Genomic DNA, 26613 nt, shown 5'->3' with positions numbered 1-26613 from the left:
GTTGCTCTCTACCATGTCTTCCTTCCGTTCGCAAGGCGTCTTCGTCGAGTCTTTCTTTTCGCGCAGCATAGTAGTATGCTGCGCCACTAAACGACGCTAGCTACTCTACCCACACAACCCTTCCGCTTGTCGTCTCTCACTGGCCTTGTTCGATGGTTTCTTGCACGACGCCACCGCGGTTTCCAGCGACATGTTTCTTCTTGTCCCGTATTAGCTGTTGTGTTTCACTTTTCTGTCGCAACGCAGCCGCTAGTAATTGCGTTTTCTCACAAACCAAATAAACCATTTCAATTTTCGATATGCGTTGCGAAATTATTCTCTTCATAAAACAATTGTTTATTTATCACTCTCTTTCACTTAGCATCGTGCACGACGGCGTGAGCTCGTTGTCGATTCGTCACAATGGGGACAATAGAACCAATAGCAGCAACGCGAAGCGGAATGGTACACCCTCAAGTTCATGGTTCGCCGAAAGGGTGGACACAAAGCTGTGGCAGGTCCACGTAGATTGAACGGTTTTGAAACTCAAAGGCACAACGCAAAATGATTCTGCCGCGGGCTTGCTGCCACTGGAATGCAATGGAACGAAACTGAATGTAGGAGAGCGAAGATGGAACCGAAAATGCGAACGAAACTAAAACGGAAAAGCGCGTTCACCGCGGAAAACGCACGACTCGCACGACGCACTCGCGCGGCGTCAGACCATTTGACTGAGCTGCGGAACGAAAGAAAGCAACAGGTTGTGTGAGAGCGCCGAATTTCGCCCGAGATTCGCGTGAAAGAGAGCGGGCGAATTCACGCACACCAGCAACTTCCAAGCTTGCTATGGTCAACAATAATATGTTTTTGATGCCTTCGTGTCACACGGAAAACCTAAGAATGCGAGAATATGTTAGATATGTTAAAGATAATTTATGTTTCCCACATTTGCTTCGCTCTTTGAGTCTGAGAGAAAGCCAGCAAACCCAACATGATTGCTATTGACGGGGCAATGTTCGTCGACGCGAGAGAAAGGATGTCCAACGTGTGTGCGTGCAAGCGATACCTACTCGCGCATTAGACAAAGAAAGAATCCGGTTTCGCACTAGGGGCCGGAGAGAGACACAACATATTCGCCTATTCGCCTGCAACGTTTGACAGCGGCGAAATGGGTGGCAAATCCGGCGGTTGGCCTAATGTTTCGCTTCGGATAACGGTGAACCTGCCGCACAATTAATATTTTCTATTAATGTAGTACGTATGAATATTTGTAAAAAAGGCAATATGATGCACACTGAACCAAGCGTACTTAGGCAAATACTAAAAAGTTTATTCATCAAATTAGAATCCACATACTACAAACCTACAAAAATAGCACTATATGTTAAGTACTCTTTGGTAATCCCAAATTGGAATGCGCTTGCACTCCGGGAAGGGATGACATATCGCCAAAATTGTTCCATTTATTACAACCCCGTTAAATTATTCCACTGTTAACGGTACATATATTGTAACTGAAACGTTTGGAGCCTCTAAAGGTCTGTAGATTGCGCGACCCTTTCATGATCCAAACCAAGAACAACGCTTATTTTAATCTAGTTAGCAGCTGGCTCCATTTTGATGATGGAAATATCGGTAAGATAATCGTCGGTTTGCTCATCCTTTAGCTCGAAATTCAGCTTGTTCTTGACGCCGCTAGTGAACGGGGACGATGATGCCGAGGGAGTTCCTTGCATTCGCTGGGACACACTGCTGCTGGATCGATGATCGCCTGCCGTGGATGTGGTAGCTGGACGGAGGGTGCCTCTTTCAGACTTCGGCTTATGCTCTTTCTGCTCGTGCTCCTCGAACTGGATACGGTCGCTGAATATCTGCGAACATTCGCTGCATCGAATGAGCTGCACTTGGCCGCTGGATTGCGCAACAGGCGGTTCCGTCGGTTGGCGGTGAGTTTTCAGATGCTTGTTCAAGTGCATCAGTTCCAAAAACTTGGCCGAGCAGATCCGGCACTTGAATATGATCGAACCGTGAGCGCCTGGCCGTACACTTTGCGATGAGTGAATTAGCTGGTGGCGCAAAAGGGTTCCACGGTAGCCGAACCGATAATGGCACACTTTGCAGCCATAAGGTTTCGATTCGTCGTGGTTTTTTCGCATATGCATTGTCAGGTAGCAGTTGTACGTGAAGGTTTTATGGCACAGTTCACATCGAATCTGCGAACTGGGGGTGGAAGTGGCATTCTGTCCTTCCGCCGAGCCGCTTGCAGCGGACGATAGCAAGGTTTTGCTATCGTTTGGTTTGGTTTCGTCCTCGGAATCAATGATCATCAAATCGTCATCCATTTTATCGGGGGTTTGGTCTAAAATGAAACAAAAATGCAATTAGAAACACTATCAATTCGGTCATATCGGAGTCTTGGAGCAGAATTTCATTAAAACGCTGCAATGCGTAAATTCCATGTTGAAAAATGTAGTTCAAAAATTTCAAAATGGCCGATTTACATGGTCACACATATGTGCACACACGCATACACCACACATCAAACTAATACACATCAGAACAAAAGATTGCATAAAACCAGTACTTTCAATAGAGACAACAATGGCTAAGTGCCTATCGCTTGATTGAAGAAAAATCGAACGATGAAAAATGTTCGTCAATCTTGTGCACATGTACATGTAGTACACGAAATGCTAGTATTATTTAAAAAATGAAAAGTATGTTCACTTCAAAAATGCGTTAATCATGCGGAAGTAAACCGAAAACAAAAAGGCTCTCCATTTTATATGGCAGGATGAATCGAAAATCAAACGAAATGGTTTATTCCCTATGAGAGTGACTCCTATTCCCGAATGGCGAAATTGTACGTCATCTATTCTTGTATCTAGAAAAAAATAAAATAACATAAGTATGTGCAGCAATTAAGCACATATTTAAAGCATGCCTCTCAAGTACACATAAACGAAAGATCTACGAACGAACGAAGTACACATAAACAATCTGTGATTGCGTAGTACCAATTGTGATATAAGTGTTTCGTGCCAACCGAAGTAAAAACGTGCAGAGAAAAGTGAAAAAACATTAATCAATACGAGAATAAACAACTGGCAAGCAAACAACTATCGAGCAATTGTCTTGAGGGCATCAACCGAACAACAGAGGAATCGGAAACGAGAGAAAAAAAAACCCCAAAACCGATGGCTTACATGAAACGGCCTGATACACTATCTTCAGTTGGAAGAAACGAAACAGACACATTTGTCGACGAAAAAGGGGAAGTTATCTATAAAAAAAAATGAACCTAATCTATGCTGAGAGAACGACCATTCGACGCGCGAGACAGGTTTGTCCGTAGAATCGAGAGGAGTGCCGAGACGCAAAACGACGAGAGTGAAGCAAAACGGGGGGGGGTGTACTGACAAAAGCATAAAGCAATTAAACTAGGACCTGAGAATTGGAAATACCGCTATGTAATTTATCGATTAATGCTTTTTAGCATATAGTACAGACAAAATAAAAACGAAAGTTTGGTCTTGAAATGGAAAACAAAGAACCCCCGGTGTATGGTTTCAAAAGAAAGGGGAAATTTATGAAACGAAATTTTAACAAAACAACACAAAGAGAGACACTAGAAGCAGGAAAGACAAGAAAATGATTATGAAATGAAACACAAAGCGGCGAAGAAGGTTGCCACCGCCAGCAGAACACAGACGAAACAACTGGCGACACGAGAGCGCGCAGTAAAGAGCATACAAATAAAGCACACATTATCTTTAGCCTCGATTGCACATACACCAGGCCAATGGTTGCTTCGTACTAGGAGCCGTATTCCGACGACTTCGCGAACGATAACGTAAAGCGAGAGAAGTGCACAAAGCACCCATACCCACCAGCCAACGAGAGCGGACCTTAGAACCATTGTTATTTCGCTAATTCAACCAATGAAAAACTACATTTTATACAACTAGAGAAACGGAAACACAAACGCCCATGTGTTTCGATTGGCAACGATGTGGGCATGAGTAGGGCAAAAAAAAAGAGCAAAATTGTTGCCTAGGCAATGTCAGACGAATACATTTTGTGCGTTGCTTTTGCAGTTGTTTTAAATAATGAAACAATGTTTAGAGTTTCACACTGCATTACTAGTACTTTTCCTTAGCCAATTTTCGATATGTTACGTAGAAACGATAACTGGAGTTGTGAAAGTAATGGAAAAACATAAAACAGCGCAGACAAACACCAGCAGCACAAACATGGAACAAAATATCAGATAACATAGTGTGCCAAGTTGTACGGAAAGTGTAGCAATGTTAGTGAACTGACTGAAGGGAAAACTTCTAAAATGGAGTTTCTCCTGCTCTTAGGTACGTGGACGCTCATTTTCTAGCCGCGTGCCAATAGATACAAAAAAAAACAGGCGGCACTCGATAGACGAACATATCAATTATGAGAGTAAAAGACATGACAAATACGGTTCTGACACAACCACCAACCACAGGCACGGGCGGGCGCGTATCGGAGAGTAAATTAAGCCGATCATAAGCCAGATAGATGCGAGGCTAACTAGAACAGAGACATGTTTACTTTCAACTACGGACCGAACATACTACCGAACGCCTCAAAAAGCAAGAGAGTCGAGAATTTTTGAGTTGGTTTCTCATTGTGGGAATCGGTCGCTTTGGGATGTGTAATGAATGGAGAAAAAGCAAATAGAACCAACAGCAGAGCATTTGACTGTGGTGAAAAAAATAAGATTATTTCAAATGAGAATTATTGTCCTAGCTAATGAGCAGCAGTTTTACTATTTTATGCCACACACCTACACACGCGTATTTTGTTCCAATTGGTGATGCAGCTGACAAGGAAAGCAATAAAGAACTTACATGTTGCAAAACTGTGCCCTTTCATGGAACCATTCATCAGCTTCAGCTCCAGCCCGGGCATTGCCGTAAGGGGTGGCGGTTCAAGGTTTCTCGGAACTTCCGCGCCACTTCCGTTGCATGACGCTTCGGTGGTCACAATATCTACCTTCAGCCTGCGATGTTGGCGCTTTTGGTGCTTTTTGAGCTGCTCGCGCTCATCGAACTCCTGTTCACAGACACTGCAAACGTAAGCAATATCGGTTGGGATGATCTTTTTCTTAGCTGCCGCTGCTGCTGCTGTTGCTGTAGCGGCGAGACCCGCCATCTTCCGGGAGTTGTTGTTATTAAAGCTGGTGAAACTATTGTTGTTGATGCTGGCGAAGGTAGCCGAAGGTTGCGCTGCTGTGCTATCCTCACCCCCGTCACCTGCGCCTCCCTCGTCGGTTTCTTTAACAACCGGCACCAGACCGAGGGCGAACGGTTCCAGCACCGAGTGGGCATGGTCTGGCACTTCCGGCGACAGCGGGGGCAACGGTGGCACACTGAGCTGCATTTGGTGCTGTAACTCTTGCTTCACCAGCCGCTCCAGGTCGAGCCGCTTCTCCTTGTCCTTCTCCGCGGCCAACAGTTCGTGCATTTTCATGTGCGTATTGAGGACGCTTTCCCGGGCAAAGCTTTCGTTGCAGATGATGCAGGAGTAGTCGGTTCGCTCCCGGCCGTCATCCGTCCGGCCCGGCCGCCCGTGCACTTTCCGCTGGTGAATCGTGAGCAAGCGTTTGCCCGAGAACATCTCTTCGCACTGGTCACAGCCCAAAACGGGGCCCGCTTCCGCTTCCGGGCCCTCGGTCGGCTCTCGGTGCACCTTGGCGTGCTGGGTGAGCTGCGATTTGCTCGGGAACCGGTACAGACAGATGTCACACTTGAACGGCCGCTTGTGCACGGCGTGCACACTCTTGTGGCGCCGGAAGCGTACCGAGGAGCTGAACTTTTTGGCACAAATCTGACAAACATACGTAGTCTCGCCGGCACAATCGTTTTGCTCTTCGTCCTGCTGCTTGATCTGGCCTTCTCCGTGGGCCACAATCTTGTGCCGCTGCAGCCGCTGGAGACTCGTCAGCGTGCAGAAACATGTGTCACACTTGAACGGTTTGGCCGGATTGTGTTTCGCCGCAATGTGACCCCGGCATTGGCTTTTGTAGGGAAAATCTTGACTGCACAGCCCGCACACATGGTTACCCGTGCGCGTGTCGTACTGGTAGTGTTCATCGATGAACGATTCCTTCGTATCGGGGATGGAAAATTTGGAATCGTCCAGTAGGTCACCGGGATCGCCGGTCTCCATTGCAGTGCCACCACCGGCACCGATCGTCTCATCCATTTGGTTCGTGTCATCCTGCAGCGAGGTCATCTTGAGTTCCACCTCCGGACGGTACATATCATCGTACATATCGTCGTCATCCGGGATCTCCATCTTTATGGCGGGATGCGAATCCTCTAGCGTCGTCGGGTTCAGCATGAGAGCGCCCTTGTCGGGTTGTGCCTGGTCGTCGGGTTCGGTCACTCGAGCCCGTGCGTTCCTTAGCTGGTCATCGCTGGCCAGTGTGGTCTCGTAGAGATCGTACGCAGACAGCAGCTTCCACTGGCAGCTGTGGCAAATGCTCTCCGGCAGTCCTCCGTCCGCGTCACGGCGGTTGTTGAGCGGCATACACACGGTCAGCAGCATACTGAGCAGCGTTTTTCCGGTGTACTCCCGAACCGGGCGGTGAATGGACACCATCGATCGGACGCCACTCGCCAGACAGATTCTGCAAACGGCCATCGTACGCGCAACCGCCACCGCTGCTGATGACTGCTGCTGGTGGACGACTTTGGGAATGCTGCTGTTGCACGGTATCGGCGGAGGATCCGTTTCCTGTTGCTGTACGGCTTCGTCTCCTGGCACCGCCGCAGGCGATGCTGGTTTGCTGGTCGCCTGCTCCATTCGCACTGTGCAAACTAATCAACAACCCAATCCGAGGGCCGAGCGCTCCGACTTCTCGGCAGCGGTTTGATGTTTTTCGTTGTTTTCCCCGGTTTTCGGTTATTGAACGGCGTTGTAACAACTGCCCATTGGCACCGCCGGGTGGGTGTGGGCTTTATTCTTTTTTTCTGTCCTGGAATTGCCTTCGAAGGCCAACACTTGCCAAATGCTGTGCTTGTCCAAACGCGGGTCCGTGTCGGGCGGAGCGCCAAAGAGTCCGCCAGCGATGCAACGAGTTTTCCCACTAACACACTCCGATGCGATTGTTCTTCGACGAGCCGTCCGTGGGGGAGTAAAACGAGAAAACAAATTGTTCGCGTAAAGTCAAGCACTCACAAACACTACGCGGGCTGCTCGTGTGAGTTAAGTGCAATCGTCTCGGTTTACTCGGCACAGTTGAGTACTTGTTGGCGGGCGACACGAGCTGGTCGTCGACAGTTTTGCGTTACAACGCACGAATCCTGACTGTGTGATGAGATGCAATTTTTTGACGATGTGCACGATGCTTCTCCCGAATTTCCCGATTTTTGCCACGCCGCCTCGCGCCGCCGGAACTACGTTTGCTGTGTAGCTACAACTCTTTCGGTGCAGTGTGGTGTGCGAAGCTACAACTCTTTCTGCTCGGACGCAAACGGTGCAGTGCTGCCAGTCTAGAGAAACACATCGAACGCGAAGCGACGAACCAGAGGGAGAGTGCGCGAGTTACGGTGTGGCCAGGTAAAGGTGGCAAATAAGAATGCGAAGTGGCGAAAAGTGCATCGTTTAGCACACACGACGGGAACTGGTCACGGTCGGGAGACGGAACTGCTGTATCGGGGCAAAAAAAGGAAACAAAAACCGCGTTGCTGTGCGGTGTGCCCGAGGACGAAAGTGTAAAGTGTGCTTCGCCCGTTTTTTGCCTTTTCTGTCGCCATCAGAAGCCGGATGGTAGAATGCGTGCCCCCCCGCAGCCGCTGCCGCTGCTGCCGACCCGTTCCGATTAAGGGGCCGAGCGCGACAGTATGTGTCGCCGTGCGTTTGTGTGTGCGTGCAAGAGCAGTCCACAGGAAGAGCTGCTGCCGCTGGTAGAAGAGGGGCTTTCCCGGTGGGGGTGCGAAGGGCGCCGCACCAGCCGCCGCGGGTGATAGTGGGTGACGAGGGCACGCGGTGTGAAGGAAGTGTGAAAAGTAAGAGCGAGAAAACGGGCGAGGGAGAAAGCTAGAGAGACGGACACGGACGGGAAAAGCCTTCATGGCAGTAGCTGTCATTCGTGCACGGTGCCTCATCTATGTAGAGCGCAGGAGGAGGCAGTGAGGCAGTTTTCTTTTCCCGTTTGTGCGTTCTTGCGTTCAGAACTTCCCCGCATCCCCGCATCCGCTAACGCGTAACGTAGGGGTGAAGAATTGGCCCATCGCCGCGGCGGGAGCCCGCCGTGCCCGTGAACCCAGATTCCGCACAGAAATCGGTTCGATTTGGTCGGCCCGCCCGTGATATCCCCCAGGGAGATTGAACGACGACAACGGCGACGACGACGACGGTGGCACCTCCTCGCAATACAAGATGGATCAAGATGGAAGATTGTTTGTGCAATTGAAGCAACCGACGATGGTGGTGATGATGATGATGATGATGATGCGGTGGCCCACGGTGTGCGTGTGAGTGTGTGCCTGTGTGTGTTTTGTGCATATGTGCGTAAGGGGCCAACAGCAGCGACGGCGGCGGCGGCCGCAGAAAAGTGCATCGAGGATACACACTGCGAGAGCGTAGGAAAGAGAGAGGGCGAGAGCATCATCATCATATTCGCCAGCGACGGCCTACTGCGCGGCGGTAGCAAAACTACGACAACAACCAAGCCAACCAAGAAGGGGCGACGGCGACCGCGACGGACGGCGACTGGGCGACCGCGACGACGACATCGTTTTTTACCGTTTTTATCCCGCGGGTGCGGTGTGCTTATTAAAGTGTTAGCGAAAAGAAAAGCGGGGGGCGCCGAAAACATAAGTGAAAAGAGCGCAAATTAGACACATACACACGCGCGCGCGCGACGAAAAACATCAACCGCGGCGCTGGTGTTCGGCGGTCGGCAATTTCGCGTTGCATATGGCAGCGAGCAACGGGGCCGTTTAAGGGGGTTTGCGATTGGTGCCTGCTCTAATTGTCGTCGTCCACCGAATGCGATGGCATAATGCATCCCGAGGACGTTAAATCGAAAGCCTTCGTATTGGAATCGGTGCAGGATACAGGTTTTGGAACGGGACAACCATACCTCAACCACCAGCAACAGCAGCAGCAACTGTACCAGCAGGCCTTCCAGGAGCAACAACATTTGCATCCGCAGCAGCAACAGCAGCAGCAGTCACTGTACCACCAACAGCAGCAGCAGCAACAACAACAACATTACCACCAACAACAACAACAACATCAACAGCATTATCAACAACAGCAGCAACATTTCGTCCGTCAGACGGCGGCTTGCATGTCGGTGCCTGCGGAGGCAGCGAAATACGGAAACGCCGCAGCAATCCGCAGCCAGCTGCCGCAGATGGAATGGGGCGACAATTTGACACAGGTGGCATCGGATCGCGGGGTTGGGGTTGGCGTGGTTGTGGGTGGTTCGCCGCTTACCTGTCCGCCGACCGTGCTAAACTCGGCCGCTTCCAGTTCGCCGATGGATCTGGGTGGCCATAGCCACCTTCATCAGCAGCAGCAGGTGGACGTTGTTGTCGGTACCGCGGGCACTGGGTTCGTGCACGGGACACTTCCCTTCGCCGCCGTGCTCGGTGGTGCGGAACAGCGGCGCACGTCCGTGGTGCACGGAGTGCAGCAGCAGCAGCAACACCTAGTCCCGACGCCAAATCAGTATTCGACGTTCCATGATCAGCTGTCCTATGGCGGTGGCGGCGGCGGTGGTGGTTCTGGGGGCCAGGGCCAGACTACCCAGGCGCACTTTGGCGTCGAACCGGGAGGATACGGGACGGTGCAGAGTATGGTGCAGGGTAGCCCGATCGGAAGCGGGGCGGCCGGTGCTGTCATACGCACGAGCCCGAATGCCTGCTCTCCACCGGGTGGCGCTGCTGTTGGTGGTGTTGTGGCTCTGGGGGCCACAGCTTACGGGCGCATGGAACCGCTGCCACCCCATCGAACCACGCCGACACATGTCGCATCTTTTATGGGGACTGGTTCCCCCGGTGGAGGCATGCGATTGAACGATATGGCGGCGACGACGATGCAAACCGGAAGCCCTGGGACGTCACTCCTGCCGCAGCGTGCCGGAGCACCGCTGGTCGTGCACAGTGAGTTCGTTTCGCCCTCGCGCCCTGCATCGTTCCCATCGTCCGTCTCGTTGCCCACCTCGAGCCCTCACAATATGACGATCGTTGCAAACGATCCCCTGAAGGGGGCCGCGACCCCCTCACTGTACGGTGGTCCGATCGATGTTTCGCTTGAATCAGAATTTACGATTCCGAAAGTGGAGGCTAGCACCGGCCGCAACAGCCAACAGCAGCAGCAACAACAGCAGCAGCAACAGCAACAACAGCAGCATCAACAGCAGCAACAGCAGCATGGATTGTCGCTTCCTCTCACCGAACCGTCGATACATTCGACAGAGCGGTCCAACAGTGTGCGGCAGGCGGACGACGACGAGGGCGAACATGCCTCGGAGGACGAGGATGGCTCGGAGGTCGACTCCGAACCGCTGGAAGAAGTGATGCCCATTGATCCGCTTGCACCGGTTAAACCGGAAGCACTGGATGATTGTTCCCTAGTGAAGGGAGGCCAGCAGGACACGGTGTCCGAGCACCCGGGACCGATGTCGTCACTAGGTGGCGGAGGCGGTGGCGGCGAGCTGGTGGCCCCTCCGAAACGTCCGGTAAAACATGTGCGCTTTGTTGAACCGGCCGAAGAAAACTCATTCGACGGGATGGCGAATCGTTCGCGGGGAACGGTGTCACCCCATCCCCTCGGTATCCGCGGGGGCGGTAGCCAGCGGGAGGACGAGGACGACGAGGAAATGGATCATCTTTCGTTGATGGAAAATCTGCCGCCAGTCGAAAGTTTGCTGGTGGAAATGGATGGACCGCTCGACGATGAAGCCGAGGACGACGATGATGATGAAGACGATGATGATGGTGATGACGATGACGATGATGACTATGACTACGAGTGTGACCAGGGCAAACGTTCGCGTAAGCGGCGCACCCCGTCAGGCAGAGGCCGTCCCGGCCGTCATCCCGCTTCATCGCGCCGCACGAAGAACGATGAGTCGATCGAACTGGAGCTAGTGGATCCTATGGTTCCGGTGGTGGTCGAGATGGGTGAGGGCGGAGAGAAGGCTCAGGACGGCCGGCTGTCCCCGGTGGCCCACGTTTGTCGCGTGTGCTTGTGCGAGGAAAAGGAGGGAGACTCCGTTCGGGTACTGGAATCGCTCTATTGTACGGTGGTGCCGGAGTATCAATCGCGTACCCTCTACTCGATACTGGTGGCCATCTGCCATCCGCTCATGCTCGGCAGCAATGCCGGTATGCCGGACCAGATCTGCGGGACGTGCAAGGCGAAACTGTTGGCCGCGTACGAACTGTACGATACCTGTTTGCGCAACGACGAGATGCTGCGCCGGAAGTACCAGCAAAAGCTGCTCATTGCTTCCGGGACAACGCGGCGCATCAAAAAGGAAACGCTCGACAATCGGAACGGCGGTGACCAAGATGATGGCTACGATCACGACGGAGTGAATATGCTTTTCTACGGAGGTACGTTGTCAACGCACAACACAACACATCGGAGTTGTTTAGGAACCCGGTTGAGTAAGAGTTTTGTCTTCCGCGTTGCAATCACACATACACATATTCCGTGTATGTGTGATTGCAACGCGTTTGAACAATAATCGTTTTTCTAGACGAGAATTATCTCTCGCTTTTGGTGTTTCTGCAAAATGGTTGTGGGCATTTCAAGCATAGACAAATTACGGTTCGACACCTCCTGACATCATAGTAGACTTGTGCTGCATCCTAGAGCGTTGCTTCGTTTCTTAAAGTGTTCTGCCAATTTTGGTTAGTTTGGGTCCCTAGAAGCAGTCCTTAGCTTCCATTACTGTTCAGGGCATTTTGAAATTGAGTTTCGAAGGATCATTTGGATAATCGAAAAAGCGAGTTGCACAGGTTCTCCTTTGTATTTTCTATTAAAAATATCTTTTCCTTGTTATTGTTGATTAACCTGGTTATGGTGAGCCAAGGACCAGCACAAAGTTCGATATCGGATCGATAGTCCGATAGTTCGGATCGATATCGATAGTTCGGATCGATATTTCTCAAAAGAATAGTCTTAACTTCAACCTTAAATTTTCAAGTATCCAAAACGAAACACACAAACACCGAGATTCATTTTATGTAGATGTGGTTTCGTTCCGCTGGTATACTAATCGGGTTGTTGGTGAACGGGTGGATTGGTGATGGCGTTTTTTGTAGGTTTTATTTATTAGAACGGACAGAACCGCGCAACACAAACGGTCAACCGGTTCACAGCATGGACGCACGAACCACGAGGATCGAGCGAGTTTGCGAGCCTTCTTAGTTGTTGGTTGCTCAAGTAGACGAATCAAGTGAGATCAATCGATGAATGATTCATTTATCGAACTTGTTGCGAAGTATGCAAATGGTTTTGGGTCAATGCTTCCTCAAGTCGAGTTGTAAGTTTGTTTATTGACAATTTTCGGTTCACCAAAAGCAGGTATTGACAAAGAAGCTTGCTGGATTTATATAACGTTGTGTTGTGCTTCGGCAGTTTTCTGCAAGTTTGGACGACCTTTAAAAACGTTGTTTCCCATTTTAGATTCCTCCAAACGCCCGGCATTCATGAAGGATCACGCCAGCTTTATGATGGATAAGCAGTATCCGCTCACAAACGCGTACGCCATGGGGCGTAAGCTGCACTCGGGACGATCGGCCGCGGTTTACCCGCAGCAACAGGCGGCCCCTAAGAAGTGGACCAAGTATCCCCGGAGTCAACTGAAGTACCCGAATGTAGCGAACGGACCGGACGGGATGCTGCAACACCTGAACAGTGACGGAAGCCGCGCGCAACCGACTGCTGGCGGCAAGCAGACTGCTGCGAGTCGATCGGCAGCCACCTTCTACGACTACAATTCGTTCCACCGGTACATGCCGAACGGAGCACACCAGTGCACAAAGTGTTTGCGCGAGTTCAAGTACCACAGCTACTTCAAGAACCATTTCATCAGCCAGCACGATCCGACCAAGCCGTACAAGTGTCGCAAGTGTCACTACACGTTCCGTAACGAGCGTTGGCTGATCGTGCACATGCGTTCGCACGTCTGTGCGAATGCTCTCATATCGATGACGGAGGGAACTGGTGGTTTCGAGGACAATGCGACCGGCACCGATGACCTGCTAGAGGAATCCTCTCCCCGGCCGACTGGCGGAGCAGACGGAGAGTTTGCATGTAATCGGTGCGACAAAGCGTTCCCCATCTTCGACCTTCTCAAGCGCCACATTTTTGAGGAGCATATGAGTCCGCAGACTCGTCGTAACACGCTCCAGTGTCCTTACTGTCAAAGCCACTTCACCCAGCAGACCAGCTTCTTGCGGCACCTGAAACAACACAGCAAAGAAAAGGCGGCTGCGGCCGCTGGCAGAGGTTCGATTGTGGCTACGCAGCTAAAGTGTTCCGTTTGTAATATTCAGTTCACCAAACGCGCTTCATATGTTGAACACTTGGAGCAAAAGCATGGTCTAAAGGCACAGGACGAGCACGAAGAGGACGACGTCATGGGGCCCGGAGGGGGAAAGCTGGGTGGGCAGCGGCGAGAGCACGTTTGTTCGGTTTGTTCGGCATCGTTTGCCCGGGAGAGCGGGCTAAACGGTCACATGGCGGAAAAGCACGCGGATGTGTTGCTGGCGGCGAATAGTGCGCTAGTGTTCGTTTGTCATGTCTGTTCGGCCGCCTTTCCTGACCGTTCCGTATTGCAAGAACATGCCGAAACGCACAGCGACGCGGAACGATCGGAAGCGGCGGCCACTATAGCTGCCGAACGGCTTGAAAGTGATGTAAAGAGAGAAAACGCACCCAAGACTTCATCAGCAGTGCGGCAAATCGCAGACGACGGGAAAGGTGATGGCGACGGCGATGATGATGAGGATCGGCTTTCCGAGAAGGGGATCAAACGAGAGAGTGGTCACGACAGTGACCAGGAGGACACTAAGGCACACGCATCGGATGTTGGCAAATCTTGCTCTGCGAGCAATGAGGGCGACCGAAAGGATGGAAGCTTGATGAAGGGCGAGTTTGCAGACCTCCCAGAGGTGTTCTCCGTGTTTTATAAGTGTAAACTGTGTTTGACTCAGTTTGCGAGAAAGGATCTTCTGGCCACACACATGGAAACACACCTCGCCGCTATGAAGCGAGTCAGCTTCAAGCGATCGTACTCCGAAACCGATGGCGGAGATCGTTTGCTGGGTGCCGTTGACGACGATGACGAAAGTGGTGATGACGAAGAGGACGACGATGAGACGGAGAGTGGCGGGGTGGCCGGCGGCAGTGGACGACAGCAGGCGCGTCAAGGTAACGGCAGCACCGTGGACGATGAAGGCGAAGAGGATGAAGGCGAAGGGGATGGAGACGATGACGACGCGGAGAATACGATCGACCCGGAAGAGATCTCCTTCAATCAGGACACCGGCGAGCAGGTGTTCATGTGCAAGGTGTGTAACAAGGTGGTCGGTACGGTTTCGCAGTTTCGGCGCCACAAGCGCGTCCACTCGACGAAAGGACGCCCGTTCGAGTGTAATATTTGTTTCTATCGCTTCGCGATGAAATACAGTTACACCGCGCACATGCTGCGTCACGAGATGGGTTGTGATCCGACGCAGCCGACTCGCTACCGGTGCTCAAAGTGCCAGGAATCGTTCACACGGCGCAAACTCTTGAACCAGCATGTGGTGAGCGCACACGGTGGCAGGCGCATGAAATCATCAGCCGCAACCGCAACTGGCCGATGGTCAATGATGTCGATGGCGGGTGTGCTGGAAGGTGGCGGAGCCAACGCGGCCGCAGGACCGGACATTACCGCTAGCAGTGGGCGAGGTGGCCATACCTGCCCGATCTGTTCGGAAACATTCACACGCGAGAGTGTGCTCAATGGGCACATGAAGACGCACACGCTGGAGGCGGCTCAGATGGCCCACTCGGAAGTGTGCTATCTGTGCCGCGTATGCAGCAGTGAGTTTGAGTCGCGCGCCCAATACGTAGCGCACGCCGCCGAAGCTCACCCCGGTACGACGACGGAGATGACGACGGAATCTGCCGATGGGTCGTCTTCGGCGATCGGTGCGGACGAGTTGCTAAACGAAACCGCCGATTCTTCCGCGTCCCTTGGTGGCGGTGTAGATGGCGGTACCGAGGACACTGCTATGGGCGGGTCCCCCAATGTATCGTCGCCCTCGTTAACGATGCCGGCAATCGGTGGCAACGGTGGAGGCTGCACCTTGATCTATAAATGCAAGCTTTGCTCAGGGCGCTTCATGAAGAAAAAGTCCCTCGACTGGCATTTGAAAACGCATCGATCAATCGTACAGCAAGGGGATGGAGTGGCCATACTGCCCGATAACGGACCGGACGTCGACCAATCGAAGATCTTCAAGTGTCCCGTTTGCCCGCAGGTAAGCCACGAGCACCATTTGTTTCCCATTGTTTTCGTCACGGTAAAAATATGGATTTATAGTTTTTAAACTTCTTTCACTGAGTTTCTTATGGTCTTTACGGGTTTATACACAAAATAGTGAAACGATTACAAAAGCTCGGAAAGAGTGAATTCCGTTCAAAGAATACGTCATATTAATGCGACTCTACGTGCTTTTGCAGATGTTTGACAATGAGGTGATCTACAGCGAACACGCGCGAACCCACCAGCGCGGTCGCCCTTCACGTGCTACTCAATCCCTCCCACCTGCCGGATACACACCACCGCCCACGAAGCGCAAGCGCTCGTCCTGGGGAGGCATCATCCAGTGTCATTTGTGTAAGAAAACGTTCACCTACCGCAGCCAGTTGCACCAGCACACGGTTCTTCACCACCAGCCCGGCAAGCCGTACGAGTGTAAAAAGTGCCACTACAGCTTCGTTCACGAACTGAACCTGAAGCGTCACGAGTTGACCCACCTGCACGATAAACCGGAACCGGAGGCCGCGTCAGCGTCGTCGACCGGTCGACCAGACGTGAACGAGATGGCGATGCTTGATCAGGACGATCGTGATGATCAGCTGGTAGAAGATAACTCCCACCTACTGCAGCCGCTGGTGTTGCTCGACGGCCCAGAAGACGAGCCGGCGGGTGGACGGGGCGGTGTAGGAGACGTCGATAGCAGTAGCCACGATACGGCCGGCTCATCCGCCAACGATGCCCGGACGTGGGGGGCGAAGAAGAAAGTGAAATGCGTTATCTGTGCTGCCGTATTCACCAACCAGAACGAGCTCGTCGTCCACCTGCAGACGCACATCGAGCGGATTAACGATGTACGGAAACGAAGTGCCCCACCGATCGTGATGCCGCCAGACACTGGCTACACGGCGAACGATCGGCAGTGTAAGCTGTGCCACAAGGTGTTTAAATTCAGCTGCCTGCTAAAGCAGCACCATCAGCTGCACCATGCCCGAGAAAAGCCGTTCGAATGTCGCACCTGCCACTACCGGTTCGAGTACAAGGGCCACCTAGTGCGCCACCGGGCCAATCATCACCCGAACGAACCGAAAGACTTCGAAGCAGGCGGACCGGGGGCATTCGTCACGTCGACACCAAACCGTGCGTCGCCAGTCGGTTCCGGGCGACGGTCGGCCGCGACAGCGGCGGCGGTGGCTGCTGCAGCCGCCGCCGCGGCAACCGCTGCAATGCTGGCCGACGATGGAACTATGGGCACGGTCCCCAAGTACGGCGGAATGGTGACGGACGAGGTGATCATTGCGCCGACGACGACGACGTCGTCGTCGCGATCGGAGACCGGAGTCCCGACGCACCAGTGTCCGATGTGTTCTTTGAAGTTCATCAAGGCACGATCACTGGCGATGCACATGCGGATACACCTGGGTGGCCGGAAGCTGCGGCGAGTGATTCCGGCGACGGCAGCCCCCGTGGTAGCGCCCATTGTGACGGGTGGTGGAGGCGACCAACGTGAAGCGCTTGTGTGCCGCATCTGTTCCGGAGCGTTCCCGACTACGCATGAGCTGAAGACGCACATGATGACGCATCTGGGCAGCGAGGCGATGGACCTGGAAGTACCGTTCGGAATTAGTGCGTTCAACATGCTGCACGAGGACATGTTTAACGATTCACTCGACCATCACGGTGCCGGTTCCTCCAGTGGCGCTGGTGGCAGCGGTGCCGGTAGTGCGGCTGGTGCCAGTGCTGGTAATGGGGGAGCAGGTGAAGAACACAGTAGCAGTGTCGGTGGTGAAGGTGGTAGCAGTCGGGCAGCGGATGGCGGCAGCTCCGATGGCGACTATCAGCAGGAAGGCGACGATGCAAGCGGAGGCGGCGATCCGCTCTTCGATGGTTCGAACCTAGAGCTAGTGCTGGAAGATAACATCTTCGATAAAGATTTTAACATGCGCTATCAGCAACGGCAGCAGCAACAGCAGCAGCAACAGGTTCAGCAACAGCAGCAACAACGGCGCCTGAAAGGTCACAATGCCACCGGCGAGGAAGATGATGAGGGTGATGACGATGACGATGATGACGAAAACGAGGACGATGCAACCGATGCAAATGATGTGGACGGTGCAGAAGACGACGATGAGGAAGGTGAACAGTCCTCCGCTTCGATTGCAAGCTTCCGGCGCACCATGAATATGAATATGATGGAACGCGGAACGCCTCACAGTAGCCGTGCGCGACATTCTGCTCGTTCCACCTCGCTCGGACGGCCGCAAGGATCAGCGTCTTCCAGCAAGAGCAAGATTCAATGCGAGCTGTGCAAGAAGGAGTTTCTCTATCCCTGCAATCTCAACCAGCACATGCAGCTGCACCACTCGAAGGACAAACCGCACGAGTGTCGGGTCTGTCACTATCGCTTCGAGTACAGCGGGCACCTGCAACGACACATCCGCCAGCAACACGAGGCGCTAGCCGAGGAGCTGCTGGAGCCGGTCGAACCACAATCGTTCGATTGCAACTTCTGTGGTACTTCGTACGATACGAGAGGTAGGTAGGAATGAAATTCCTAATAAGCCAACATGTTTGCGATAACGTGCAACGGAAAAAGTGTCGTGACAGCCTCGTTGCTGTACCGAGACCTTGGTCATTATCCTTTTGTGACCGCTTTGTCATCTCGATTTTAGCTCTTCTGACAGCCCACGTTCAATCACAACACAAGGGAGAGAAACCGTTCCAGTGCGACCAGTGTCCGGCTACGTTTAGCTACAAGAAATCCTACGAAACCCATCGAGAGGAACATCATTTGAGTAAGTGATTGAGGGTAGTTGGTTCGATCTTGTTTCGGTTCATAACATCCCATTACTAATGTTACCATTCCAGAGGCTAACAATGGAGCCTTCAAGTGTAGTTTCTGCAAGAAAACGTAAGTTTTCACGAGCGAGTGAGCTGAGTGCAAAAAAGTATTGTTTACCATGTTTCTTTTCCACTTTCTTTGAACAGCTTTAACAGCGCACAAAAGGTAGACAACCATGTTTGCATTCAATAGTGACAACTGCAACCGAAACACCATTACGCAACCGTAAGGATGAACGCACGACGAGGCGCGATGGGGAGCTTGCTGTCTGTGGTACCACCTGACATAGTACCAGCTTCCGAGCAGCTTCGCCGAACAGTAACAAACTTCACACATCACAAACACATGCAGCTAAAAGTAACCTTTTTCCAGGACAACTTGTGCAGAAACAATGTGTAAGTGTAATCGTAATGGTTAATGAACAAACAAACTATTGATAAGTAAGACACACACGTAGCGTGTTGAAGCACGTAACGTTGCGGAGTAAGAGACAAACTAGCAACAACTAACATACAGTAAGCGAACAAGTAAAACAAGAAGTAAAACAACATTTGCAGGAATACAAATCGCCTAAATATAATACTGTCCAGCACAGGAGGGAGGGAAAGTAGGGACAACGATAGATCAATACACTTAGGGTTTAGTGAAGTAATCGAATCAAAATCACACATAACAGCTTAACAAACACGTACACACACAAACACGCAGATTGCGAAACTCAGTTAGAAACGGAAACAACAAGCCACCGTCGCGGGTGCGCGGGCATAGTACAGAGTAACTTATAGAAATATTCGCAATATATACAGTATGGTAAAAAGTGAAAAGTCAAAAACAATGATAACAAAAACAGAACAACAGTAAACCAACAACAAAGCAAGTAGTAGTTCAAATTGTTTAAAAAATATACTTACACTCTAGCGTAATGTTGAATACGAACGTGTGCAAGTTCAAACGTGTAATTTAACCGTACTTTTGGTTTGTTTTGATTTAGAGACTAGGTCAGAGGGGTCAGACATCACCGATAGGCTATACAATGAAAGTAAGAAACAATAGAGCGATATAAAGAGATAAATAACTAGCGTAAGACACAGTAGACAGCACTACGAGTCGTTGTCGTGTAGTGTTAAACCCGCACCTCGTTCTCCCCGATTGGAAGTTGCATTTTTCCTAGCTCCACTTTCTCTATCTCTCTCTCTCTCTTTCTCTCTCTGCATTATGCTGGAGAATTTTCTCTCTACTTTGACTGATAATAGGAAGGGAAAGAGTATTCATTTGACGCCTTGCTTCACAAGTTAATTAGTTCTCATTTGCCCAACCTGTACGCGGGTAGAGGAATGGCGAGAGTGTGCGGATGAAGCGAAGGGAGACCAAGAATGGGGAAAACTGTATTCCCTGCACGGGCAGTGGTTGGAAAGGATAACCTAATTGGCAACGTAACGTAATATATATTTTTTTAAATCATATGTTGTTGGATATAAGCTGCCTCCTGCTTCTAGTGATTATTGTATGCATATTGTAATTGTAACCTTTTTTAATACTTTTTATCTTGATGTTTATCACTCGCTGAAACACAAGCTTCACAAGCAAATCATTTTATTAGTAGAAAGACAGCGGCTTTTGAGGGATTAAAAAAGAGATAACTGAAGAGATTAATGTACACATACTTTTATTGCTTGTTCTTTTTTATTATTGTTCCACACCTATTTGAATAGTTCTCGATGGTCTCGCATTGTATACACACCACTACACGCATACACATATATACACACACACCCACACTCATGGATATACGAGACCGTTGTTTGCTTATGTTTGTGATTTTAATGGTCAATTTGGTTTGCATGCGCAGTGTGCAGTAATAAATACAAATGATGCAAAGTAGGGCAAAACATAAGCTAAATCCTAAATAATATAATCTAGCACATAACAATAGCCCGTAGTGGCACCAATTGGCAGCATTAACATGAGTTTGCTTTCACAGGAAACCCGTAACGGAATACAGCAACAATAGTCAAGCTGACAACAGCAACACGACAAAACCAGAACACTTCAAACAATAACAGCATAACACGCAAAAGAAAATCATAAGCATCATTAATTTATTATTATATTTATTGTAATTACTATGAGATATTTAACCAACATCCCATCCGCCGCATTGGACAGACAAACAAATGGCTAACGACCGTAAGAAGTGCAGTTGTAGTTGGAAAATCATAGCAAAAAAAAACAAAAACAAAATCATTACAACAAATGAAGAACAAATGATTCAAACGTGTTAAAGAGAATGCAAATGTAGTGAAACACAGTGCTAGTGGTCTGTCGAAAGGAGGAATAAAATAAACATAAGGTTTAGATATTTAGATCGCCTGACTTTGATCCGGGTTTACTTGAGAATATTTTTCCGAACAAACAATGTATTCTGAAAAGCTGCTTTTGCTCCACGCGCCTTTGGCAACGGACTTTGGCAGACGTTCGTACAATATTTCGATTCTAGGCATGCGATCTGCACGAGGTGTATAAAAGATTCCTGCAACGCCCTTTGCTGTACTGCGCTTTCGTTTTTGGAATTTACGATTAGAAAGTTGCTGTTTGTGAATAATGTAAGATTGCGTCGTTCAAGAGCTAAGATTTTGTAAATTTAGCTTGAGTCGTGGGTTCGTCGTTTTCGTCGATGTTTCAATGCATTAGCAGATGCATTTATCGCTCAATTGAGCGTTTTTTACATAAAACATAAACAAGTAAGACAAAACACCGACTAATGAAAAGTGCCGAAGGAAACTTCAGTACTAGAAGCTTTTTCAAATAATGAAAGCGACACACGTTTATAGACACCTTGGCTGAGCACGAAAATGACAGCGAAATTTTGTTTACTTTCTGTCGGGCATTGTTGCTGCGGCTGCAAACCACACACTGTTCGAAATTAAAAACGAAAGCGTTTCTTTCCTTGCGATACTTTCATTTCTGTAGTTCCCCAATCTCAAGCGGGGCTTGAGCTGAGTTCTTTTGCAAAAATGTCACCGGAAATTTGCCGCATTTGCTTGCTACGTAGCGATAATAATTGTAGCATTTATGAACCAGTGAATGAAGAATGTACGCTGCACGCGATTCTGTGTAAGGTTTGCCCAGGGGCATTCATGGACCACGAGTATGAAGACGGAATCGTACAGTGGCCTACGAAAATCTGTGGTGAATGTAAGCGCAAAACCCTCGATGCCAACGAGTTGTATGAACTTTGCATGGCCAGTGGAGAACGGTTCAGAGACCTAGTCAGCAGTGAACAAGTAGCCTGTGAACAATCTACCGATCATAGTTTCATTGAAATGGTGGAAGAAGATTTTACAGAAAAGTCCGATAGCTATATGGCCGCTGCCAATATGGTCGACACACAAGAAATGGACGTCCTGGAAAACAAACAACTGGTTGGAAATGAAGAATGTGTAGACGACAGTAACTCAGTTTGCTCTGCTGCAGACAAAGCAGTACCACGCGCCAAATCGTTACAACACCCATGCCCGTTTTGCGAAGAAATACTGTTTCATACGCAGACTGATTTGACTGAACATTTAAAAACGTTGCACTCAGACAAGGTTCATTCATGCGATCCATGCGCAAGGATTTTTGTGGACCCTGCTACGTTCGAATCCCATGTTCAATGCCACGCATTAGGACGAAATTTTTTCTGTATGCTTTGCGAAAAAGGGTTTCGACTGCGCCAAGTACTTAAGCATCACATACTCTCGCACAACGCCGAATATTTATGCTCGCAGTGTGGCAAAAAGTTCAATGACAAAAGCAATCTTCGGCAGCATGTGAAGCGCCACTCCAGTGAGAAACGATATGCGTGTAGCTTGTGTCCGATCCGCTTCCATTCGAAAAGTAAGTTTCACAGCAGAGACGACTACAGCATACTTTAATTACGTTTGTTTGATCGACTTTCAGACGACTTAAAAATGCACCAGAGCACGCATTCTACTGTAAAGCAATTTAGTTGCAACTTGTGTAGCTCGAAGTTTAACAGGCAATACTCTTTGGTGTGCCATCAGCGAATCCATACGGGTAACACTGCAGCATTCCTATGTTTTACAGGATTTGTGGTGTTTTCTTTCATTCATGTTTCGCATTTTCATCCCATAGGAGAACGTCCCTACAGTTGTGAGGCTTGCAAAATGAGGTAATTTATTGCAGGTTTTGTTTTCAGAATTTCAAATATGAAATACTATTAAACACTCTGGCGGTTTCAGTTTTTACACGTCCCATCATCTGAAACGTCACATGCTAACTCACACGGGTGAAAAACCGTTCAAATGTCACTACTGTGACCGTAAATTCGCGCAAAGCAATGATATGGTGAAACATACGCGGATCCACATTGGAGCCTGCATTTATCAGTGCAACAGGTGTGATGCTTCTTTCCGATTGCTATCGGAACTAAGAAATCACTACAAGGATCATTACCAGCAAGGGAACGAAGAAACACCAGGATGGACCTCTGCGGAAGAAGAACGACATATTCGATTCACCAGTACGGATATATTGAACTTGCGATACGCCAAAGAAGCGTCACGATGGTCAACGAAACGAAAGGTTATCGCCAAAGCGACCGTTTGTCCCGCCACGAATGGGTCAGATTAATATTCCGTGTATTTAATTATTTGTAATCAAACCTAGAAAAATAACAGCAGCAAATAAAAACTTTCATGACGTAGAAATTATTTGCTTATGAATTCTTGGACGGTATAACCAACGTAAATATTTCAAATTGTTAAATTTTATTCAGTAGGAAGAATAACTAGGCGTCCTGTGCTGTCACGGTTTGTACAAAACAATGTCTACATCTTGACATTTGAATGACACCCTTTTTTACAAAAAGATATTGTTTGTCAACAACGACGATGATAAGTTGAAAGAATAAAGTTTAAAGTTTTTCAGCAATATTTAGTGTCTGTTCGATATCGAACATGTCGCTGAAGATTTGTAGGATTTGCCTAAATCCTACAGATATGGATTGCCACAGTATTTATGAGCTGGCGAGTGGAGAATCTACGCTCTATGTGGTTCTGCATCGACTGTATCCCTTCGCATTTTCAGAAGATGATGGCGAGCAATGGCCAAAGAAAGTTTGCAAAGACTGTAAACGCAAAACACTAGTCGCGTACGAACTTTACCAGCTTTGCATGGCAAGTGGTGAACGCTTGCAACGGTTACTTATGGATAAAGGCGTGAATTCGTTAGATGAGGACGGACATACGGAAAGTGGCGTAGCTGTGGAAAAAGAATTCGTTCCTTGCGAAACGCTAGGTGATTGTGTTTCGCAATTCCCAATAAAGGAGGAGGAATCGGCAAGGGTTGAAGACAAAATAGATGTCAGTAATTATTTATACCTTACTGTGGAAGAGGCACACCAAGCTAGTACAGCGGAACAGTATCCGTGCCTGTACTGTGAGGGAGTATGGTTTTCCTTACAATCTCTCCTTGATGATCATTTAAAGAAGCTGCACTTGAATCAGGTTCACTATTGCGCGCCTTGCAGTAGAGTTTTTTCCGATAAAGACAAATTTGAGTGCCATCGAAAATGTCACGCTTTGGGGCGGACTTTTTTCTGTACGAGCTGTGAAAAGGGTTTCCAAACTGCCGAAGGGCACAGGCTCCACGTGTTGTCGCACGACGACCCTTACCTGTGTTCGGAATGCGGGAAAAAATTTGAAACCAAAAGCAATTTGAAGCAACATGTGAAACGGCACTCCAATGTGAAACCCTTTGTCTGCAAACTGTGTCCTTTGAAATTCCACTCAAAAGGTATGGTAATTTTGTTCAAATTAAACAATGCCACTAGAATAACCAATTTGTTGGTTTTACAGGTGAACTACAAACGCATCAGTACACACATTCGAAAGTCAAACAATTCAGTTGTGATGTATGCGGGGGACAGTTTACAAAAAATTCTTCCTTGGTCAAGCACAAGCGAATCCACACTGGTAAGTAAAGAAATGGATAGCAACAGGTCCGAAGAAGTTCTAACAGTTTCATTTCCATATTTTTTCCTACGCCCATCCAAGGTATACGTCCATTCAATTGTGATGCTTGTAGTCGAAGGTACATACTGTAGACGCGGATATTAGTTACGAGTGGTTAATATGGTCTGTCTAACAATTGCAGCTTCTACTCAGCGGATCTTCTGAAGCGCCACATGCTAACTCACACGGGAGAAAAGCCATTTAAATGCCGATATTGTGGACGTCAGTTCACCCAAAGCAATGATATGGTGAAACATACGCGGATCCACATTGGGGCCAACATTTACCAGTGCGATCGGTGTGAAGATTCTTTCCGTTTACTCTCGGAACTACGAAATCACTACAAGGTGCATTACCAACAGAACGGTGAAAAGTGTATCGGCTCTTCAACAGTGGTAGACGACCGGGAAATTCGGTTCACCAGTACCGATATATTGAATCTACGATACCTCAAGGAAGCGTCACAAAAGAAACCTGACGAATAGATGTAATTGAACTACCTCAACGGAAGGTTTTTAAACTAGACATAAGATCCTAACTGTCGCTAAAGTGGCGGAGGAAATTAGTATAGAAGCGTAATCTTAAGTTACGGACCGATAGAGAAAAGACAAAATCGTCTGGGTTCTTATCGTTCTATGTTCCTAATTTCAGATCCTCTAACAAGACACATAATTGGCCGAAATTACTCTTGGAATTCAAATTTATTCATCCACATAACAATATTTTAGCAGTTCACACAGCGTTGTAGCGATCGTTTAGCGGATTGTGAAATGACGTTCGTTATCGTTGCGCAGTTTACTGATCGTAGTACGTCAAGCGAAACGAACGCTCGTTGTCTTTTCGCAACGTTTCGTGCATCTTGTTGATTTCCTCCAATCGGTTCGTGATGGCCGTCGACGACGATTCGATCCACTGCAGCGAATTCATGTGCGCATTCAGTATCTTTCCGATCTGCACGAGCGGATCGTTCGGATCAGTGTACTTGTACGCGTCGTTGAGATGCTCGATCACCTCCTTCAGATCTTCGTACATCTGCTTCAGCTGCGAATCAAGTGTTTCGGCCATCGAGTACGTTTGGCCACGCTCGAGATCGATCTGCGTAATGCGGGAAAGCTCCTGCTCGAGCGGCACAATGCACTCCTCAAGCTCGGTGTGCTGCGCTGTAATGAACTCTAACTCCTGTTCCATCGCGTTCTGTTCCGCCTTCACCTTCGTGACCGCTTCGTTTAGTGTAACGATCTTTTCTGAGTTGGACAGAAGCATATTATCCCAGGCGTTTACCTGCGTCGCCTGATTGGTGAATAGCTTTTCCTGTTCCTCCAGCTCGAGTGTCCACTTATTGATGAACTCTTCCAGTTGGAAAAACTTCAACTGTTGCCCGGTTGGCACCGCTGCCGACTGTGTCGTCTGGGTGGTTGTCGTGAGGCTGGCGGCGACGGCTGGTCCAGTTGTTCCGGTGGCCGGTGGCGCAGTGGTATTCGCCGTGCCTAGCGAGAGTGTCGCAGGTTGGCCGGTAGTTGTAGCGGCAGCTGCTGGTGCCGATTGTTCGGCAGGCTTTGGCAAACCGAATCCACCAAGAGTTAGCGGTGCCGGCGCCGGAGCCGCAACAGACGTTGTAATGGCCGGTGTTGGGACCGAACTAGCCAGTGGATTTACATTTGCGGGCGTAGTTGCAGCGATTGATGCGGTGTTGGATGCTACCGGCGCTACCGGATTGCTCGTGGCCACTGTTCCTCCTAAAGCAGCTGCCCCTAGTGAACCGAACGTTGGCAGCGTGCTCGCAGTGTTGGGTTGCTGTGTTGTAGCTCCAAGCGATGCGCCGAATGATAGCGTCGGAATGCTCCCCGATGGAGCGGCGGCCGATGGTGCGGTATTGCCCGTTGCGCCGAAGGTCGGCGTTGATCCGAAAGAAAACCCGGTTGCCGCAGTGCTAGTTGTTGTTGGAGCACCCAGCGAAAATCCACCCGCCGAAGCGGTGGTGGTGGTGGGCGTGCCAAAGGAAAAGTTCATTACGTTAAAACCAAATTAAAAACTGGAGAAATACTTTTCCAAACACTACACTCGAAACAAAGATGCGTCCACCAGGAAGGAGATCAGTTACCGCGTTCGGCGAATTGTTATGACAGTTTTGGCAAGTGTCTTACCAAGGTTCTTACAACATGGGAAGGTGAAGGACAAATGATTCTCCAAAAACGATGTCACAGCGAACAATTGTGGTTTGCTTGAATTTTAATCAAAGC

General features: G+C 49.5%; 5 protein-coding genes across 5 annotated transcripts; 3 read left to right on the top strand and 2 right to left on the bottom strand.

Moving 5' to 3' along the window:
- Positions 1–1375: 1375 nt before the first annotated feature.
- On the bottom strand, positions 1376–6979 carry LOC131206110 (zinc finger protein 521-like). Its single transcript, XM_058198520.1, has 2 exons — positions 4863–6979; positions 1376–2338 (listed from the first exon to the last, which is right to left on the bottom strand). Exons 1-2 carry the CDS (start codon positions 6820–6822, stop codon positions 1575–1577), a joined length of 2724 nt encoding a protein of 907 aa, XP_058054503.1. The 5' UTR covers positions 6823–6979; the 3' UTR covers positions 1376–1574.
- Positions 6980–9025: 2046 nt separating this feature from the next.
- On the top strand, positions 9026–20683 carry LOC131215359 (uncharacterized). The gene is given in 7 exon segments (XM_058209747.1): positions 9026–11591; positions 12670–13521; positions 13615–15515; positions 15718–18049; positions 18187–18309; positions 18383–18425; positions 18503–20683. Coding segments are annotated over 7 exon segments (7863 nt in total). The 3' UTR covers positions 18549–20683.
- A 920-nt stretch (positions 20684–21603) lies between these two features.
- On the top strand, positions 21604–23004 carry LOC131206308 (zinc finger protein 239-like). The gene is made up of 4 exons (XM_058198822.1): positions 21604–22235; positions 22299–22415; positions 22494–22530; positions 22601–23004. The coding sequence occupies exons 1-4, from the start codon at positions 21680–21682 to the stop codon at positions 22989–22991; spliced, it is 1101 nt and encodes a 366-aa protein (XP_058054805.1). The 5' UTR covers positions 21604–21679; the 3' UTR covers positions 22992–23004.
- A 313-nt stretch (positions 23005–23317) lies between these two features.
- Positions 23318–24858, top strand: LOC131215358 (oocyte zinc finger protein XlCOF6.1-like). The gene is made up of 5 exons (XM_058209746.1): positions 23318–23372; positions 23448–24155; positions 24218–24334; positions 24416–24452; positions 24516–24858. The coding sequence occupies exons 1-5, from the start codon at positions 23318–23320 to the stop codon at positions 24856–24858; spliced, it is 1260 nt and encodes a 419-aa protein (XP_058065729.1).
- Positions 24859–25069: 211 nt separating this feature from the next.
- Positions 25070–26445, bottom strand: LOC131216203 (nuclear pore glycoprotein p62). Its single transcript, XM_058210628.1, has one exon. It carries the CDS (start codon positions 26381–26383, stop codon positions 25169–25171), a length of 1215 nt encoding a protein of 404 aa, XP_058066611.1. The 5' UTR covers positions 26384–26445; the 3' UTR covers positions 25070–25168.
- Positions 26446–26613: the final 168 nt, after the last annotated feature.

The sequence above is a fragment of the Anopheles bellator genome, chromosome 1 (assembly GCF_943735745.2).
Source record: "Anopheles bellator chromosome 1, idAnoBellAS_SP24_06.2, whole genome shotgun sequence".
NCBI classification, from domain to species: Eukaryota; Metazoa; Arthropoda; class Insecta; order Diptera; family Culicidae; genus Anopheles; species Anopheles bellator.
Note: the sequence above shows the minus strand (reverse complement) of the source record. Positions and strands in the feature narration are given on the sequence as shown.

What these genes read in the sequence shown, in the direction of transcription:
- LOC131206110 (XM_058198520.1), bottom strand. Translation starts at nt 6,822, where the DNA reads ATGGAGCAGGCGACCAGCAAACCAGCATCGCCTGCGGCGGTGCCAGGA. An exon ending in AGGGCACAGTTTTGCAACAT is followed by an intron (nt 2,339 to 4,862) that starts GTAAGTTCTTTA and finishes GTTTCATTTTAG; the next exon opens with ACCAAACCCCCGATAAAATG.
- LOC131206308 (XM_058198822.1), top strand. Translation starts at nt 21,680, where the DNA reads ATGGTGGAAGAAGATTTTACAGAAAAGTCCGATAGCTATATGGCCGCT. An exon ending in GATCCGCTTCCATTCGAAAA is followed by an intron (nt 22,236 to 22,298) that starts GTAAGTTTCACA and finishes ATCGACTTTCAG; the next exon opens with ACGACTTAAAAATGCACCAG. An exon ending in CCATCAGCGAATCCATACGG is followed by an intron (nt 22,416 to 22,493) that starts GTAACACTGCAG and finishes TTCATCCCATAG; the next exon opens with GAGAACGTCCCTACAGTTGT.
- LOC131215358 (XM_058209746.1), top strand. Translation starts at nt 23,318, where the DNA reads ATGTCGCTGAAGATTTGTAGGATTTGCCTAAATCCTACAGATATGGAT. An exon ending in GCACAAGCGAATCCACACTG is followed by an intron (nt 24,335 to 24,415) that starts GTAAGTAAAGAA and finishes CGCCCATCCAAG; the next exon opens with GTATACGTCCATTCAATTGT. An exon ending in TGTGATGCTTGTAGTCGAAG is followed by an intron (nt 24,453 to 24,515) that starts GTACATACTGTA and finishes TAACAATTGCAG; the next exon opens with CTTCTACTCAGCGGATCTTC.
- LOC131216203 (XM_058210628.1), bottom strand. Translation starts at nt 26,383, where the DNA reads ATGAACTTTTCCTTTGGCACGCCCACCACCACCACCGCTTCGGCGGGT.